This window comes from Heteronotia binoei, chromosome 7 (assembly GCF_032191835.1).
Source record: "Heteronotia binoei isolate CCM8104 ecotype False Entrance Well chromosome 7, APGP_CSIRO_Hbin_v1, whole genome shotgun sequence".
NCBI classification, from domain to species: Eukaryota; Metazoa; Chordata; class Lepidosauria; order Squamata; family Gekkonidae; genus Heteronotia; species Heteronotia binoei.
The window spans coordinates 1450204-1470114 of record NC_083229.1 but is presented as its reverse complement, the minus strand read 5'-3'; the positions used below and the strand labels follow the sequence as shown (position 1 = coordinate 1470114).

Below are 19911 nucleotides of genomic sequence, written 5' to 3'. Positions count from 1 at the left end.
AGGTGGTGGGCTCTCCTTCTCTGGAGGTTTTTAAGCAGAGGCTAGATGGCCATCTGACAGCAATGAAGATCCTGTGAACTTAAGCAGATCATGAAAGGGAGGGCAGGAAGGGTTGCATCGATGCTTAGTGCTTGAGGCCGTTTCTGACATGCCCTGGGAAATGCTGATTGCCACGTTGGGGTCAGGCAGCAATTTTTCTCCAGGCTAGTTTGGCCAGGGGTCCTGGGGGGCTTTTTTGCCATCTTCTGGGCAAGGAGCCTGCAGGGGTCACTGGGGGTGGGGGAGGTATTTGTGAGCTTCCTGCATTGTTCAGGGGGGTTGGACTAGATGACCCTGGAGATCCCTTACAACTCTGTGATTCTTAATGTTGTCTGGGAGGCTGTTCCATAAAGTGGGGGCCACAGCAGAAAATGCATGCGTATAGGAAGTTATCAGTTTTGCCCATTTGCTGACTGGTTCCTGCAGAATGCCCTGCTGGGATGGATGAAGTTGTCGTGGCAGAACATAGGGAGAGAGGCAGTCTTACAGAAGGACTCGTGTGATCCTCATAGCTCAAGCATAGTGCTATAAGCCAGCCCCACGAAGCTGTTAGAGGAATCAGTGGGTGGCATGGGCAGGACCATCCTCTGAGGGCAAAACGCTGCTTCATTCCAGGCCTGGAGAAAGTGGAGGCGTGCCACATCCTACCCGTGCCCTGTTGGCATGTTTTGTTTTATTCTTGCAGAAGTCTTCCTTCAAAAGCACTGGCTCTTACGGTCTAGGATGCATTCCCTGCTGGTTTATTTCCATTCTGGTCTCTGCAGTTGTTCTGAGCTTGATGCGTTCTATTTGCTTTGGGAGGAGGAGGTTGAACTTGCATAGACGGTTGAAGAACCTTTTCCAGCTCCCTAGAGATGATAAGGGGGAAGCTGTGGGCAAGATCCTATGCACTCCTTTGGCTGCTTAAACACACATGAGACTGCCTTATACTGGATCAGGTATTTCGCATTGCCTACTACCTGGTCCTTTCAACTGGAGTTGCCAAACACTGAACGTGGGACCTTCTGCGTGCCAAATAGAGGCTCTTGCACTGAGCTTTGTCCCTTCTCAAACATGGGACTCAGACTCATGATCCTGAGATTTAGAGTCCCATGTTCTACCAACTGAGCTACCTAGAAGCTTTTTGCCTCTTGCTGGGCAGGTGAACATACTTCATGGACAGGTAGCTGAAGCAAGGAGGATGGAAGCTTTCCTTCTCCTCATTGGCATATTGGAGGTTGGCAAGAAAAAGTCCCACACCATTGGCTCCAGGGGGACTCGAAATTTTTCTTCTTATTTGGCTTCTTCTTTCCAAGTGTGGCTTGGCTCACTAGCTTGAGTAATCTGTTCTGCATAGCAACTGTCTTAATGCCCTGCTGCCTGGACCAGAGGTACTGGGGCTATCGATAACTGAGGCCTGGCCAAGTAGAAATGTAACAAGATGATTGTCTCATATCCTACTAAGAAATCAGCACCAGATAACTTTAGCGAAAATTATTCTTTCTAGCAAAGCCGCTGCAGATACTTTGCAGGATTCCTGTCAGTTATAAACCTGCTGAGAGAGAATTTAACTTCATAGTACAGTAAACCAAGGGGTCTGAGCATTTGAAATTTTCCCAGCAAACCAAGCGGAAAGTTTCTGCAAGTTTTAATGACCTTTGTTGAAAAAAAAGAACTTTCTTTGTAAGGCAAGAGTGAAAAATACATACAAATGCCAGTTGATCTTATAAGTACTGAAGGCAGGCAAGCAAAATCAAATGCCCTAACTTTTCTCAACATAACTTAATACGAGAGATTTAAAGCAAATCATATTTCAATTAACTGTCTCAGAATGGTTGAGAAAGTTTGGGAACCTAATCTACGCAGAGAAATAGCTCACATGGATCTTTTGACAGTCCTCCCACGAAAACCTGATCTTCCTTGCGCATGACACTTTTAATAGAAACAGTAACCGTTACAAACTATAATACAGTTTTCTAACCTGTGATTATCCTCCAGATAATACGATTAGCCACTTACGCTAGCAGTGAGATAATCGTGCAGGTGCATCTTGATATTAGCTCGTTAACTGCTCTAACAAGATTAAAGGGCTAAATCTTGATGCTTACTTGCAATTAAAGCAGCAATAAATCTACCATTTCTTCAGCTACTTTAATGAAATGTCAAGGATAAAAGATTCAGGGCTTTAATCCTGACCAGCTGCTGAACTTAACAGGGAGGTGATAAAAACGACATGAGAACATACATGAGTAGCATGAAGGTCGGTGACTTAATCAAACACACGTGACTGAGAGCCTCTGGGTCTCTTCCACGCTGCAGCGGAGTTGAGTGCACAAACAGCTGCCTTTTGGCGTGTGGTTCTGACCTTCCTCTCCCAACCGCATTCTTCTTCCTCTGGCTTGGCTTTCGAGAGTTTGGCCTCTGTCAAGAGAGGGATGCTTTGTGTGTTGTAAATAATAATAATAACCATAGTTAAAAAAAAAAAATCCCCAGAAGATGCCAGGCCTCTGCTACTGTCATCAGCCTGACGAGGATCCTGGAGGATGTGAATGCATGAAAGGGAAGGGGAGGTCCTTGGCCCACAATAGAAATGCAAGCCCTGTGTGCCACGCCACACCTATGCTGCTCGCTCTGAATCTGGCACAAAGTGCTGTCAAGCAACGAGATCCAAGCGGGCAGCCGTGTTGGTCTGAAGCAGTAGAACAAAGCAGGAGTCAAGTTTCACCTTTAAGACCAACAAAGCTTTATTCAGAACGTAAGCTTTTGTGTGCTCCGAGCTCACTTCATCAGACGAGGAATCAGGCACAGTGAGCAGAGCTACGTATAGCTGGTAGGCAGTGGTTTAGAATGCAAAACGGTACAAGTTTAAGATCCACTGACAGAATAGTAAAATTAACAAATTGAGCAAACCTTTGATCTGGGTATCATGAGTTTGAGAAAGCAATAAAACAGTAATGTGTCAAAATGTGAGAATGTCCGTTAATCACTCTATTTTATAAGTCTGGGCCAAAAAGAGGGCATTTCTTTCTCAGACCTTTTCCCCATCCAGCTAATTTACCTTTAAACATGTAACATACGTATAGTTTGACATTAGAAGAAAAATACATTAAAATATAGCGGAAGATGGGTTTGGTATACGTAATGAGATAACAACAACAACAAACTTTTATTTGTGTCCCGCCCTCCCCGCCGGAGCAGGCTCAGGGCGGCTAACAGCATCATTCAAGTTTCAATTATACAAAGATGAATAAAATTACATTTAAACATTATAAACATTTCAGTTAAAATTCTGGTGTTTAAACAATTTATTGGTAGCATATGGTTACAAAACTTAACTATTTCTTAATTTTTTTCCCCCCGCATTAACCCATATGACATTTTCATCCCCCCTTCCTCCAATGTTGACTTCCCCGAGGTTATAAATTCAAAATCAATATTAAAGGCACTTCTAACTGCTCAAAGTTCAATATATATATTCTTACTACTAAAAAATTGTCCAATGTTTCTTTACTTTCCAAGTTTTCTCCATGTATCCTTTAAATTTTCTCCACTCCCTTTTGAATATCTCTAAATCATAGTCTCTTAGTGTTCTAGTTAGTTTGTCCATTTCACACCACGATAAAACTTTCATGGTCCAGTCCCATTTCTCCGGTACTTTTTCTTGCTTCCAAAGCTGCGCGTATAATGTCCTAGCAGCTGATAGCAGGTACCAAATTAGAGTCCTGTCTTCTTTTGGAAATTTTTCTAATTGTAATCCAAGTAAAAACATCTCTGCAGTTTTCTTAAAGTCATAGCCCAAAATTTTGGAGATTTCTTGTTGTATCATCTTCCAGAATTCTTTCGCTTAGACCAAATTCTGGTTAAGTTTAAAATTATGTTAAATTAGATTGATAAAAGTGCTAATGCTATGTTGGTTTTATGTTTTTTATGATGGCGGTTTTCATTAGCAGTTTCCTTTTTCATCAGCGAAAGCCAGTCGGAAGAGGAAGGTCTTGCAGGCCCTGCGGAATTGTTCAAGATCCCGCAGGGCCCGCATTTCCTCTGGAAGTTGGTTCCATAGGCTCGGGGCTACAGAGGAGAAGGCCCGGTTACGGGTGCTTTGCAGCTTCACCTCTCTCGGTCCGGGGGTAGTCAACAAGTTTTTCCCGGCTGACCTCAGTGCTCTCTGGGGTTCATATGGGGAGAGACGGTCCCTAAGGTAGACAGGTCCTCGACCATATAGGGCTTTAAAGGTAATGACCAGCACTTTGTAGCGGACCCGGTATATAACTGGCAGCCAGTGCAGTTTGCGCAGTCCAGGCTATATGTGCTCCCATTTAGGAAGCCCCAACAACAGTCTGGCTGCTGCATTCTGCAGCCAATATCTCTATTCCAGTATGTCAGTACAGCTAAAAGAGAAATGCATTGGATAGTGATATTCTTGTCCACCTAATTTGCTTTTTAACATGTAAACATCATTCTAGTTTGTCATTAGAAAAAAAGAAAAGTTTGGCCACTCTGGTATAGGATGATTGCTTGGGTGGTTGCGTTCATATGCAGCATGCTGTGTTGCAGTGGTTTCCATGGTCCTCCCAGCCACAGTTCAAAGTGCTGGGTCTAATCTTCTGTAGCCTAGGATTTGTATATCTCATGGACCCTGTCTGCCCACATGAGCCTTGTGCTATTTAAAGCCTGGTGTAATAAACCTTACTTGGGAGGACCACCATTCTGAAATGTGTGAACGATGGTAATGGAAACTTAGTGGCCTCTTCTGTGGCATCCCCACTGTGGCGGAACAGGCCCGATTCTGCCTTCAGACCCGGTCCCGTCAGCTCCCTATTGAGTCGCCAACTCCTGGAGGGAGCTATTTCTCCTCCTGCCCCTTGGGCGCGCTGCCACCACCTGCTCAGTCCCGGGGTTCAGATTGAGAGGAACAGGACTCCCAACCCCCCTCTCCAGCTGTGAGGCCAGGCCTCAAGGTCCTCTGCCACCCTGCACTTGGGTTTCACAGAGACCTCAGCGCTTCTTTGGGGCACCCCTGGAGGATTGGCACCTTATCCAACTGCATGCCTTCCCCCTTCCCCGGGGCCCCCTTCTCAACACAGCGTGGTCTAAAGCGGTCTGGGGATCTATGTGGTACAGAGTTTGACTGCCAGCATTTAAACAGTAAAAATATATTTATTCAAAAAGAGAAAGAGATAGGGAAAGAAAAACAAAACAAAAACGGTTGCATTTAAAAAAGTAGCACAGCACAGCACAGCAAACAGCATGACAAAGGAAAGGTGTTTATAAACGCTTTCTACTGTCCCTGGTCCAAACTTGTCCTGTCTTGAGAATTACTTACTTGGTCTGCCTGCCTGGGCCCTCCCAGGCAGGAGCCTCCATGCTCACCACATGCTTGCTCGAGCCCCAGTTCAAATCTGGCTTCTCTTCCTGCCTAACACATGCAAGGAACCACAGCACTTCCTGCCTCTCTAGGAGATTTTCCCCCTAGCGTTGTTGGTTTGGCTCTGGAAGGGAGGGGGGGAGTGAGGGGAAGGCTACAAAGCCTGCTGAGGGATTTACTGACCCCTGCCAAATGAAGCACCACCACTGACTAAAATGGCGTTTCTCCACACCCACATTTTGCAACCTCCATCCAAGGAAGAATCAAAACATTTTAGCACCCCAGGATACAAGTGAGACTGGACATGGGCAAATGTTGTCCACTTCTTCAAGAAGGGGGAAAAGGAGGATCCAGGTAACTACCGACTTGTCAGCTTGACCTCTATACCTGAAAAAGTTTTAGAACAAATCCTCAAATGGTCAGTCCTGGAACATTTAGAAAGGACGGCTGTGATTACTAAGAGCCAGCATGGGTTTCTCAAGAACAATTCATATCAGACTAACTTTATCTCTTTTTCCAAGAAAGTTACTACTTTGCAGGATCAGAGGAATGCATCAGTGCTTAATTCTTGTTATTCTTTCTTACATGCCCTGGGAAATGCTGTTTGCCACTTTGGGGTCAGGCAGCAATTTTTCTTCAAGCCAGTTTGGCCAGGGATCCTGGAGGTGTTTTGCCATCTTCTGGGCATGGAGCAGGGGTTGCTGGGATGTATGTGTGTAAGGGGAGAAGGTATTCATGAAGTTCCTGCACTGGGGGGGGGGGGGGCTGGACTAAATGACCTTGGAGGTCCTTCTCAACGATTTTGGTTTATGTTTTTAGTTTCTGCTGTGATCCTTGTGCTTTTTCTTGACGTTTTATTTATAAAATTGCATTGCCAAATTCAACTATTCCCCCACCATTCCATTTTAAACAAAACATTGTAAGAGTTTTAAGCATGTTTGTATTTTAAGTAAAAATAATATCTAATTGTGTTTCTCTGTATTGTTTATAAAGTTTATATCTCCACTGCTTGGTATTACATTTTATGATACGTAAGGCCTGACCCCACAAAGTCCCATTTATGTCAGATCCGACCCCTGTAACAAATAAGTTCGACACTCCTGATCTAGATTGCAGAAAAATGGTATTGCATTAGCAGAAAAAAATGCAACAACAACTGGGTAGTACATGCAGCAAACAGATAATAGGTCTTCTAGCCACTGCATTCCTCTGATCCTGCAAGGTAGTAACTTTCTTGGAAAAAGAGATAAGGTTAGTCTGATATGAATTGTTCTTGAGAAACCCATGCTGGCTCTTAGTAATCACAGCCGTCCTTTCTAGTTATGAAGCACCTTTGTGGTAGTTTTTTTTTACTTTTATTGACATGCCTTCCTCAGCAACTCCATGTTACATCATTTGTGGAATGACGGATGCACGGGAGCCTTCCTGATCTTCTCAAGCAGGCTGTTCCACAAGCTAAGGGGCTGCAACAGAGAATGTGCGCGTATGGGCAGTTGTTGCTCCTGCCCATTTGCAAGGTGGCCCCTACAGAAGGCCCTGCTCAGACGAGCAAAGCTGTTGTGGCAGAGCCCAGGAGAAGAGGTGGGGTCCCGCAGGCGTGAGGGTCCCGAGGGCTTTGCAGTGATGGCCAGTGCCCTGAACTGGGCTCAGTAATGAGTGGGCAGCCAGTGGAGAGACTGCAGAACGGGTGTGCTAAGCATTCCCTATTTGGCTCCTGATAATAATTGAGCTGCGGCATTCTGCACCAACTGGGATCGCCGAGTTGACTTCAGGGGCAAGCCTGTGTAGAGCTCTGACTTTGGTTTAGTTCTCCAGTTAGGAATGCTTTGTTTGCAGCTACCAAAAAGACATGGGCATGTCATGGGAAAACAATGCGTCCACTCAACTGCAGAGCTAAGCCTTGGTTGGTTCAGATGTGAGCACTTGAGACAGGTGCAGCTGTGACCTGAACCTCAGGGTGTCCTTGTGCAGGAACAGGGTGGGCAGCCAGATCAGGAGTGAGAACAGCTGGTGCAGTATAGCAAGGTAGCAAAGTTTGGCTTGACTCTTCAGCTGAACTCATGGACCTCTTTTTGTCTTGTTATGTAGCTAGAGACCAAGCTGCTGTTTCTCAGCCAGGTGGGCTAGAAAAAAACTTATCAGCTTCAGAGTGAAAACGCAACAAAGGTGGTCAAGCACTGGCATTCCGGATGGGGAAGGGGAGAGCTGCCAACCAGGGTCTTGTCCTCATTCAGGAACTGAGCTAGCTCTGAGCTGCACTACCTCTGCCCTCTTGCCAACAGCTTACCCCTCTCCCAGCCAGCCACAGTCAGCCATGGCAGGCACCGCAACCTGACCTCTTCCCCTCCTCACCTCTCAAGGTCCCCCCGCTGCAGCTGCTGCTGCAATTACTCCTTCCGATTGCTTTTCCTGGCCAGCATTTGTCCTTTTGGCATTGTGTGCTGCCCTCTGGCGGCCTTTCTTTCTGCAGCAGGCCCGTGACCGACTCTCAGAGCAGGAGTCATGAACATACATATGAAGCTGCCTTATACTGAATCAGACCCTTTGTCCATCGAAGTCAGTATTATCTACTCAGACTGGCAGCGGCTCTCCAGGGTCTCAAGCTGAGGTTTTTCACACCTATTTGCCTGGAGCCTTCTTCGTTGGAGATGCCGGGGATTCAACCTGGGACCTTCTGCTTCCCAAGCAGATGCTCTACCACTGAGCCACCGTCCCTCCCCCAAAGAGTCCTGGGGCACCTTCAACGAATAAGCTTTTATTCTAGCAAAAACTGTTGTGGCCTAGGGCCCGCCTCAGCTTCACAGGACCCCAGCTTGTTTTTGGTGCAACAGACCATGCAATGATTTGCCAAGAAGCTTTATAAAGGGGTCTTTGAAACACACGGAAGGGGCAGCCTTTTCTTTTTTAAGGGCCGGCAGAATGGCTTTGGGATAGCTGGGTTCCACTCCAGGAGGACCTCGGAGACCAACCAGATTTTCAGGATTTGAGGTTTTGGGAGTCAAATCTCCCTCCATCAGATACTCCTCCTTCCTGTCTGACAGAGAGAGCTGTGACTCTTGGAAAGCCAGACCCCAAAAAGCTGGTTGGTCTCAGACTCGAATCTGGGTCTTCTGCTGCTGGCCAGCACACCTGTGCTCTGGTAGCAGCTTGGGGTAGTTACCACTCTTGAATCAGGACCTTCCAGCAGGGCCCACCCGAACACCTGCGGGAGGGTGTGTGCTTCGTGGCGGTCAGAAGCAAAAGGGGTGGGAGGAGCTCCTGCTATGCCCTTCCTGTTCAAACCAGCTGTCTTCAGGGGCCTGGCCATTCCCGTGCCACTGTCTCTTGATGGTTCAGTTGCGCAAATGCACCAGGCCAGCCATCTCATGCTGGAGGCCCAGTGAGAAGCCAGCTGGCTGTCCCTTTCCAGAGGCTGGGGAGGCGGGCCTGGCCCTGCCTTGTCTGGCTGGGATTCCCTGCAGGAGGGCAGGGGTGAACGGGGACACAGAGAGGTGGCCCCAGACCTCCGCAGCACAGCCTCGCCGGCCAGGGGAGCTCCCGGCACCAGTGACCCATTTCTGCAGCTTGGGGCTCTGCTCCAAGCCCATCTGAGTTTTGGGGAGGAAGGGAAACGGGGGAGAGAGGGAAAGACAGACAAAACCCTCTTGGTGCCAAAAGCCTGGGAAAAGACTTACCTCCAATCTCCTTTTTTCAAAGACTTTAATAATGCCTTTGTTTTTGCTGTAATCCCATCTTCTAGTTGGCCCTGTGCTTTCTAGGCCCCCAGCCCCACTTTCTCCCTTTGGCTGGGGTGGGGGTGCGCACAAAGGGCTGTGTTGGTGGGTTGCGTAGAGCAGAAGGTGATCGCACACTGCGCAGACTTTACTGCTCCCGGGAGGGGCGTTCTGGAGGGCTGCTTTTCTGATTATTCCGTCAGATCCTCCGCTGAAGCCCTTTCTAGGCTGGGTCCCCTCTGAGCGGGGGAGGAGGGCGAATCTCTTTTCCAGCGAAGGATGTGCACTTCTGCCTGCGCCCACACGCTGGGCCAACACGTGGGTGCTGTCTGGAACACACTGGGCCCGTGGGCTGGAATCTGGCAGGCGGGCTGCAGCGGAATCCTGTGCTGACCAACAATCCCAATTTGGGGTCCTTTTCAGGAGGAAGAGAAGAACTTTGGAAGAGCCCTCCTGGACAGACGCATAGCCTTTTGGGGCCATCTCTTTTTCCCTAGTGAGCAGTCTGGAAGCAAGGGACAAAAGCCACAGCCTTCTCTTGTTTCTTCCTGGCACCTGACATGTGGGGTCTACTGCCTTTAGACATGGAGGTTCTGTTTAGCTTTGATGGCTGCTAGCTTATCAGTAGATCAAGACATCTGAGAGATTCAGTTGGGTAGTTGTGCTGATCTGAAACAGCAGAACAAAGTTTGAGACCAGTGGCACTTAGAATCCTAGAGTTGGAAGGGACCTCCAGGGTCATCTAGTCCAACCCCCAGCACCATGCAGGAAACTCACAAACCCCTCCGCCTAAATTCACAGGATCCTCATTGCTGTCAGATGGCCATCCAGCCTCTGTTGAAAAACCACCAAGGAAGGAGAGCCCACCACCTCCTGAGTTGGAAGGGACCTCCAGGGTCATCTAGTCCAACCCCCTGCACCAGGCAGGAAACTCACAAACCCCTCCGCCTAAATTCACAGGATCCTCATTGCTGTCAGATGGCCATCCAGCCTCTGTTGAAAAACCACCAAGGAAGGAGAGCCCACCACCTCCTGAGTTGGAAGGGACCTCCAGGGTCATCTAGTCCAACCCCCAGCACCATGCAGGAAACTCACAAACCCCTCCCCCTAAATTCACAGGATCCTCATTGCTGTCAGAGGGCCATCCAGCCTCTGTTGAAAAACCACCAAGGAAGGAGAGCCCACCACCTCCTGAGTTGGAAGGGACCTCCAGGGTCATCTAGTCCAACCCCCAGCACCATGCAGGAAACTCACAAACCCCTCCCCCTAAATTCACAGGATCCTCATTGCTGTCAGAGGGCCATCCAGCCTCTGTTGAAAAACCACCAAGGAAGGAGAGCCCACCACCTCCTGAGTTGGAAGGGACCTCCAGGGTCATCTAGTCCAACCCCCTGCACCAGGCAGGAAACTCACAAACCCCTCCCCCTAAATTCACAGAATCTTCATCGCTGTCAGATGGCCCTCTAGCCTCTGTTGAAAAACCTCCAAGGAAGGAGAGCCCACCACCTCCCGAGGAAGCCTGTTCCACTGGGGAACCTGTCGTAGAACCATATGGAAGGGACCTCCAGGGTCATCTAGTCCAACCCCCTGCACAATGCAGGAAACTCACCAACCCCTCCCCCTAAATTCACAGGATCCTCATTGCTGTCAGGTGGCCATCTAGCCTCTGTTTCAAAACCTGTTTAAGATCAACAGATACAGTCATCTGAGAGAGTGAGTGAGTTTCCCCTGGGAGATGGCTGCTTGAATCTAGCAGTTGGCATAGTATGACTGCGGTAGAACTGTGCCACAGACACCCTGAATGTTTTGACGGGCCTGCCTGGAGAGGTTGCAGTGATCTCAGTCTGTCTTGAATTCACTGTGCCTCAGTTTCATTGTCGTGTTATGAAGGAAGAAGAAAAACGCCTCTCCTCTGCGTGACCAGGGCTGGCTTGTGGGTGGCTGTGGCCTCCCGTGGTCTGCAGGAGAGGCTTGTGGGCCTGAGACAGGAGGCTGCAGTCATCGCTCATCCTCAGCACAACCCTTTATTTATTTTAGATATGTGAGATTGCTTTTCCTGTCCGCTCAGAGCAGCTGCCAGTAAAAACGAAGGGCAATATCAAATCTGAAGAGATCAGTGAGCCAAAAATAAACTATGCAGCTGAGTCTTGAGCAGCTCCATCTGACAGATAGTGCAGCGTGTTCTCCAGGACTTGGGCTGCCACTAAAAAGACCCTGCCTTGAGCTGATACGTACACTGGTTGTGGGTTGGGCAAATGCCACAGTGCACCAAGTAGCCTGATGTATCAAGTATGTTGTGGTGTACTGAAGCGTGTGCTCATGTCAAAAAGAAAACCATCCTGTTTTAGTGGGGGTGGGAGGAGGTCAGTTTCCAAGTATAGTTCTTGTACACCAGACATGTTGAAGCTTTGGGGTTAATGTGTCAGCTTTACCTTTGTTAGGTTATAGTTCACTCCATGGACACAGAATGGGTTACAGCCAGCTTTCAGATCTCTCTCTCCCACCCCCCAGCCCCAGTCCTGTGTTGGCTTGACCACAGCTGGGAGCCCGAAGGGAAGCAGGCAGCGGGAACCACCACAATTCCCAGAGTTTCCTGTCTGCTGGGAAAACACCCAAGGGAATGGGGCTACTATCCAAGGATGAGGGGCACACGGTTCTCCTCGTCTGAAGGCTGCCTCAGTCTCGAGGCTTCGCTTTTGCATCCAGCTTTGCAGGAATTCCTGCGACGAGCACATGAAGCCAGGTGTTGTTCAGGCTTCCCGCTTGCCCTCTCTGTGCCGATTCTTTCCCTTGGGCCTCCTTGCTGTGCCGCTGCTTGATCATGGGAAGGGGCTGTAGCCCAGGAGAGAGCTGCAAAGTGTCAGCTCTTCACGGCTTGGGATTTCTGCTGGGCCCAGACTTGGATCTCCCTGAGCCTGACACTAGCTGTGGTAGGATGATTAATCAAATGCAATAAATAATAATAATACCTGTGTATTGACTTGTATTTTTACTTGATGTACATCTCCCAGAGCCTGGCCTCGGCCGGGATGGGGCAATTAAGTAGGTTGAATTAATAACAACGACAATAATGATGGTACATCTCTGCAGTGGTCAAGGCCGGTTCTCCCAGATAAGAGTCTGCACACTTCACTGCTACACCAAACTGGCTCTCTAAAGCGAAGGGACGGCCAAGCAGGTTGCGACTGAGCAGACAGGGAAGGTTCTAGCTTGACTGATTGTGGCTCTCAGGCAGAGGGAGGCCTTTTCCAGGAGCCAAGCTTAGGCTCTTCTGTAAGGGAAGCAGGAGCTCTGCTTTTGAGCTGCCGACCTTGCCTCGTAGTGGAAGGGAGGCAAGCTCTGAAGGGAGCCAACTCTGCAGTTGCTGCTGACCGCTCTACGCAGTTCACAAAGGCCTGTTGTGCGATGATGCAGCCTGGTAACTCTTCTTGCCATCTTGTTATCTTACAGCCTGGAAAGTCCGTGGAGGAGGAAATTCAGTCATGTGATAAGGAGGGGGAGTCGGCAATAGACCAAGAACCACCCTTGGGAAACGAGTATGAGGAAGACAGCTCTGATGAAGAGGTGAGGCTCTCTGCTGTTCCCTCTTGTTCTCTGGATTATGTTGGTTTGCCTGGTCCTCTGATGCTAAGCAAAGGGAAGTCTGCACTTCTCCTGGGGAAAGGGAGAAGCTGAGCAGGGGGGCCAGGCTGGCTTCCTTTCTTCCCAAGAGAGCCTCTCGCTTTTGCCATGGGGTCTTTTGTTTCTCTAAACCTCTGCTGACCCATATTTACTGCAAGAGGTTTGTTTGGAGTGGGTGTCTTGCTTTCAGATGCAGAAGCCTGCAGGACGGACGTTTGAGAGTGCAGAGTGAGGATGTGTGCTATTGTGGTGGCAGTGCCAAGGCCAAATTGGGGAAGTAAGAAACAGCCAGGTCAGAGTTCCAGGAGCTCATGAGGTTGCCTCCTAGTCGTGAGGGGGGTTTCGTGAGACCTGAAGTGGGAAGAAGGTCACTGTTTGCCTTTCCTTTGGTGAGGGAGGCTGCAACCCCCCTGGTGTCGAGCACTGTGTTGCGAGAAGTCGAGTTAAAATCCAGCCAAGTGAAAAGCTTAGAAAGACACTCATTCGGCATGCAGAAGGGGTGGTTTTTGGGTGGGAGTGTTGCTGCAGAGGAGGGTCTAGGGGGTGGCAGCGGGTGGCAGCCTCAGTTGGAGCCCTTGAAGTGCTTTCATTGCAAAAGTTGCCAGAGCCACTGAAGACAGTAACTGCAGAAGTCATCGTGGCCAGGAGAGTGGCTGTGAGAAGTTCTGAGCTCTGCATTGGAAAGGCACTGACAACAGGGACGAAAATGATGCAGACCATAAGGGAAGGTCTGGGAAGGTTTGTTTAACGCTGAGAGGTGCATTGAATCGGGAGGAAAAGAGAACAGGTGGGGAGACTGCTCGTATATGCTGAACGCTGCTTTGGGCGGGATTGAAACCGATTAAAGACAAGACAAGGCAGGAATGAAAGCTTTGGGGGTAGGATTTTTGCCAAGTTGACCGTCTGGGGCTTGAGCATCGTTTGGAGATGGGGCCCACCTGACAAGACAGGTGGTGCGTGGACTTGACTGCTTCTCTTCAACAGAGTTTGCACAAGCAGCTTTTTAGGAAATCCCTGCTCTGTAAGGGGGAAAAAACATGCAAGGTGTGTAAAAAGTCGATTCTGCAGAATGAAATACTTTTGCTCTTTTTGCTGGCATCTGAGATGTGGAAAGGAAGAGATGGCAGAATGATGGCATGGAACAGCATGAACACCTTTTCAGCAATCCCGTGGCAAACAGAATGTTGACCTGTCCTCCCCATGTCCCCTCCCAGCTGCAGGCTCTCTTCTCCATGGGCAGGGAAATACTGCTCCTTTCACTTCTGACTGAAGGCAACCTTCAGAGTGGCCTCTCGTTCACAGCCTTGCTCAGGCCTTGCCAACGGAGGGCCCTTGTGGATTCCTTCATTGAGCCAATCCATCTCCTGTTGGGTCTTCCACTTTTCCCAGCACGATTGTCTTTTCCTGTGACTCCAGTCTTCTCGTAACCTTCTTTCTACATTGTCCCGTTTTCTCCCCCCCTCTTCTCTTCTGCCCTCTCTCTTTCATCCCAGCATTAGGATCGTAGAGTTGGAGGGGACCTCCAGGGTCATCTAGTCCAGCCCCCTGCACAATTACTTACCGAGTTCGTTACAAGGTGCTGGTTATTACCTTTAAAGCCCTATATGGCCGAGGACCTGTTTACCTTAGGGACCGCCTCTCTCCATATGTTCCCCAGAGAGCACTGCGATCCAGCTCACAAAACCTTCTGGAAGTACCTGGGCCAAAGGAGGCCAAACTAAAAATAACCAGAGAACAGGCCTTCTCTATAAAAGCGCCCCAATGGTGGAATCAGCTGCCGGAAGAGGTGCGGGCCCTACGGGACATTAGCCAATTCCGTAGGGCATGCAAAACTGCCCTCTTCCGGCTAGCCTTCCAAGATGAAACCTGAAATGAACACCATGCCATCACTAACATCAACAATCGAGTTAGCAATAAGATAAGATTATTTTAGATTGATTTTAGACTTTTATATTATGTAAACTTAATGGTAAATTTTATATGGTATAGAATGTATAATTCTTTTATTGTTTAACATGGCTTTTGCCACACCCTGTAAGCCGCTCTGAGCCTGCCCCGGCGGGGTATAAATAAAATTTTATTATTATATTATTATTATTATTACAATGCAGGAAGTCCACAAATACATCCCCTCCACACATGCATTATCCCCAGTGACCCCTGCTCCACTTTAGACATTTTGTGTCACTTTTTTTGCATGCTCTCTTTTTTAAATTAAACTTTTAAAAACAATAAACAAGTGCAGTAAAATATTCACAAAATACTTAACCCTTTAAATCCCCCCTTCCTTCCTCAGACAAAAAACCCTATAATAACACATCTATACCATTAGCCTAGGATCAGACAGACGAAGTTCAAGAGGTAGATACAACAGCAAGACAATATGATCAAAATAAAAGGCTGCAAAATAAACTCCCTTTACAGAGAATACACACTGGCAGAGTTCAGAAGAGCTCAGCTTTCTTTGACATTATGTCACAATCATGGGGTCGCAAAGAGTCGGACTCGACTGTGCAACTGAACAACAACACAGTTAGAGGGGAGGGGAACTGTTCCTTTGTTGGCTGCAGATTGCTAAAGAGAAGGTTCCTGTAGCTTTTAATAACCTAGAGCTGCTTGCCCTGTGTGGGAGAGGAGGACAGGCTGTGTTGCCTGGGTGGAAATGGGGAGAGCAGATTCCCTTGTGTTTCTTTGGGATCAGAGCTCTGTGGAGCAGAGAGCCTGGCTGGAACATGGGCAGAATGGGCTTTGAGATGGCGCATTGGTTGCCCAAGTAGAATAGGTCCAGTTCCCAGGGCTGCCAAGAGACCAGGCAGGATGGGTTCAGACTGAAGGTTGACGTCTCTGCCTCTCCTTCTGCTTCTGCAGTGGGGGCATCTGAAGGCTCAGAGCCCACCTGGTCTAGAGCAGGAGCTGAGGAAGCGTGGAGTCTGCAATAAAGATTGAGAGCCTAATGAAATATATGGCCGTGGAAAGCGTTTGCTTGTGTAATGTCTCGAGCACAGCCCAGGGACTCGAGGCTTTCATGCTGGAATCCAAGGTCTCTCCCTCAGCAGCTGGTCCTGTTTCAGGGCCCCCCTGGGGGGGAGGAGCGCTGATTCAGAACCTGTTGACATTCGAACGGCTTCCAGTGGCTTTGTTCCTGCCTCCCCATCCCTCTTTCCCTCCCTTTCGGCAACTGCGTGTCTCTCTCCTCCAGAGGAGTCCAGGCACTTCTCCTTCCAGGATGTGTTCTTGGAGTTATCCTAATGCCCAAGGTCACTCACTCCCTTTAATACTAGAGGAATGAGCTGGTTCTCTTGTGTCTCTGGGAGAGCCAGTTTGGTGTAGTGGTTAAGTGTATGGACTCTTACCTGGGAGAACCGGGTTTGATTCCCCACTCCTCCACTTGCACCTGCTGGAATGGCCTTGGGTCAGCCAGAGCTCTGGCAGAGTTGTCCTTGAAAGGGCAGCTGCTGTGAGAGCCCTCTCCAGCCCCACCCACCTCACAGGGTGTCTGTTGTGGGGGAGGAAGGTAAAGGAGATTGTGAGCCGCTCTGAGACTCTTTGGAGTGGAGGGCGGGATATAAATCCAATATCTTCTTCTTCTTTTGCCTTGCATTGCCCAGTTCTCCTCCTTCCGTAAGAGGTGGGCACACATTCACTTTTTCCATCAGGCAGATGGAGAATGCAGAATGTAGCTCTGAACAAGTATGAGCAAAAAAGATAGATCGGGGATCTTCAATTGGAGGGAGCAAAGAAATGAACATAGGTGCACTAGAAGGTGCTGGCAATAGGGTCTCCTGCCCCACCCCACCCTTGGCTCTCCATGTATCACAGTTGGACCAAGGTTTGCAGCCTGCAGGAGCCCGCAATGTGAGACGCATAGAGAGAAACATTTCTGAAATCATTGATAGAAGCAGAATCACCCCTCTTCGAGTATCGAACGAAGCGGACCAGTGAAACGGCCGGCTCCAGCGTGTGGCCCCGTCGTCGGAACGCGTGGGGGGTTTGTTGGCTGCCACTTTACCCTCTTGCTGTTTCTAAAACATGGACTGTGTCTGGATATAGACGTTGTGCCGCTCGGAGTGGGATACAGCATGACGTATAGTCTGTAGTCTTGATCCTCTTGGATGCGGTCTTTGCATGAGCCTTATTTGTCATACGAGAATTTTGTATGTGTGTATGTTTACACTCTGTGAAAGTTTCCATGTTATATAATTTGTATGCCATATCACAAGGATTTTGAGTACACTAATTTTCCAGTAATTTCAGCTGTGAGCCTTTTTTCTTGGTTGAATCGCAGCCTGAGGAGGGCACCAGCAGCACCCCTGCGAAGGAACCACTGCTGCTCTGCCTCTCCTCCTGGCCCTGCAACAGGGGCATCTGCAGGCTCAGAGCCCACCTGGTCCAGAAGAAGAAGAGGAATTGCAGATTTATACCCCGCCCTTCTCTCTGAATCAGAGACTCAGAGCAGCTTACAATCTCCTATATCTTCTCTCCACACAACAGACACCCTGGGAGGTGGGTGGGGCTGAGAGGGCTCTCACAGCAGCTGCCCTTTCAAGGACAATCTCTACGAGAGCTCTGGCTGACCCAAGGCCATTCCAGCAGGTGCAAGTGGAGGAGTGGGGAATCAAACCCGGTTCTCCCAGTTAAGAGAGCTCTGGCTGACCCCAGGCTATTCCAGCAGCTGCAAGTGGAAGAGGGGGAATCAAACCCGGTTCTCCCAGATAAGAGAGCTCTGGCTGACCCAAGGCCATTCCAGCAGGTGCAAGTGGAGGAGTGGGGAATCAAACCCGGTTCTCCCAGATAAGAGAGCTCTGGTTGACCCAAGGCCATTCCAGCAGGTGCAAGTGGAAGAGGGGGAATCAAACCCGGTTCTCCCAGATAAGAGAGCTCTGGCTGACCCAAGGCCATTTCAGCAGGTGCAAGTGGAGAAGTGAGGAATCAAACCCGGTTCTCCCAGGTAAGAATCCACGCACTCAACCACTACACCAAACTGGCTCAGCAGGAGCTGAGGAAGCGTGGAGTCTGCAATAAAGATTGAGAGCCTAATGAAATAGATGGAGAATACAGAGAGAGCCAGTTTGGTGTAGTGCTTAAGTGTGCGGACTCTCATCTGGGAGAGCCGGGTTTGATTCCCCACTCATAAGAACATAAGAGAAGCCATGTTGGATCAGGCCAATGGCCCATCCAGTCCAACACTCTTGTCACACAGTGGCCCAAAAACCCAGGTGTCATCAGGAGGTCCAAGAGTGCGGCTAGAAGCCCTTGGTGCTCCCCCCAAGCACCATGAATACAGAGTACTACCCCAGAAAGAGAGTTCCAACAATACGCTGAGGCTAATAGCCACTGATGGACCTCTGCTCCATATGTTTATCCAATCCCCTCTTGAAGCTGGCTATGCTTGTAGCCACCACCACCTCCTGTGGCAGTGAATTCCACATGTTAATCACCCTTTGGGTGAAGAAGTACTTCCTTTTATCCATTCTAACCCAACCGCTCAGCAATTTCATTAAATGTCCACGAGTTCTTGTATTGTGAGAAAGGAAGAAAAGGACTTCTTTCTCTATCTTCTCTATCCCATGCATACTCTTGTAAACCTCTATCATGTCACCCCGCAGTCGACGTTTCTATGAGCTAAAGAGCCCCAAGCGTTTTAACCTTTCTTCATAGGGAAAGTGTCCCAGCCCTTTAATCATTCTAGTTAACCTTTTCTGTACTTTTTCCAGTGCTATATCTTTTTTTGAGGTGCGGTGACCAGAATTGCACACAGCATTCCAAATGAGACCGCACCATCGATTTATACAGGGGCGTTATGATACTGGCTGATTTGTTTTCAATTCCCTTCCTAATAATTCCCAGCATGGCGTTGGCCTTTTTTATTTGCAATCGCACACTGTCTTGACATTTTCATTTCCTCCACTTGCAGCTGCTGGGATGGCCTTGGGTCAGCCATGGTTCTTGCAAGAGTTGTCCTTGAAAGGGCAGCTTCTGGGAGAGCCCTCTCAGCCCCACCCACCTCACAGGGTGTCTGTTGGGGGAGAAGATATAGGAGTTTGTAAGCCACTCTGAGACTCTGATTCAGAGAGAAGGGCGGGGTATAAATCTGCAGTCTTCTTCTTCTCCCCCCACCCCCTGCTGCAGTGTTGCCACCTAGGCAGGTCCCGCGCTCCTACCTGCTGGAGCCCAACCAGTGTCCTTCCTTGTGCTTGTTGTTCCTGGCGGGGGCTTCTGGCCAGAGTGCTGGGTCTGGGTGGGGCAAAGTGGGAAATGTTCAGGGTGATAGCAAGCAAGGCAGGGGGCAGCACGGAGAGAGGGGAGACCGTGAAGGGAAGGGCGTCCTCCATGCACAGGGTGCGAAGGGCGACTGAGTCAGGGTTGTGAAGACAGCAGCTGGGAGCACAACACGCTCCCCACCCACGCGCCCCTTGGCTTCCTTTGGAAATTTGGGTCTGGCCCCTGTTGGAAACAGGATGCTGGGGTTGATGAGGCCCTTGCGTGAGTCAGCCTGGCAAGTCTGGAGCTGTGAGCTGCTTGGCGCTCTCTCTTTCAGAGCAGCTGCAGGCTTGGCAGAGTCCATTTGTGGGGGTGGGCAGTGAGTGGAAGCTTGGGGAGAACATGGTCTGCCTGTGGAGAGGACTCCCCCCAAACGGGCACATTCTCTACCCCCCCTACCACCTGTGGTACCTATCAGACTTGCCTCACCTGGGCTTTTGGCATGGGCATGTTCCTCTGCCCCTTTCCAAGTGGAATTGCAAGTGGAGGCTTTTGCTGCGAAGCTCTCCTTTCTTAGGGAAGAAGAGTTTGTCTCCTCCCCAAGGTAATTCTATCCATCCGGGTGATCATTAATGTAGCTGCGCCATGGAGACTTGCTCACGAGGGCCAGGAATCCAAGGCCTCTGTCGCTGGCACGTGCCTGAGTCTGCATCTTCGCACATCAAGTGTGGAGCTTGGATTTGCTTAGCAAACTCTGTTTGGTTTCACTTTTGAGGAGCACAACAGCAGCTTCTCTCCAGCTTTGCAGGCGTCTTCGAATGTGCGTCCAGGACTCCAGGGTTTGTCCTCCGCACATAAATGCTTCCCTCAGCAATTCCCCCTCTGGCAGCTCCAGCCATAGCTGCGTTTCTGGCCCATGAAAGGCTCCTCCAGATTTCTTGCAAATAAGTTTTGTGAGTCTGGCATAGTGAGTGGATGCTGGTAAATCGGCAC

The 19911-nt window shown here is 49.3% G+C and overlaps 1 protein-coding gene across 1 annotated transcript in view; it reads left to right on the top strand.

Moving 5' to 3' along the window:
- The window catches only part of BOP1 (BOP1 ribosomal biogenesis factor), a 97481-nt gene that overhangs the window by 6542 nt on the left and 71028 nt on the right, over positions 1-19911 (top strand). Inside the window, exon 3 of the mRNA XM_060243142.1 lies at positions 12547-12660. Coding sequence (XP_060099125.1) covers positions 12547-12660 — 114 coding nt within the window. The remainder of the gene's footprint in view (positions 1-12546; positions 12661-19911) is intronic.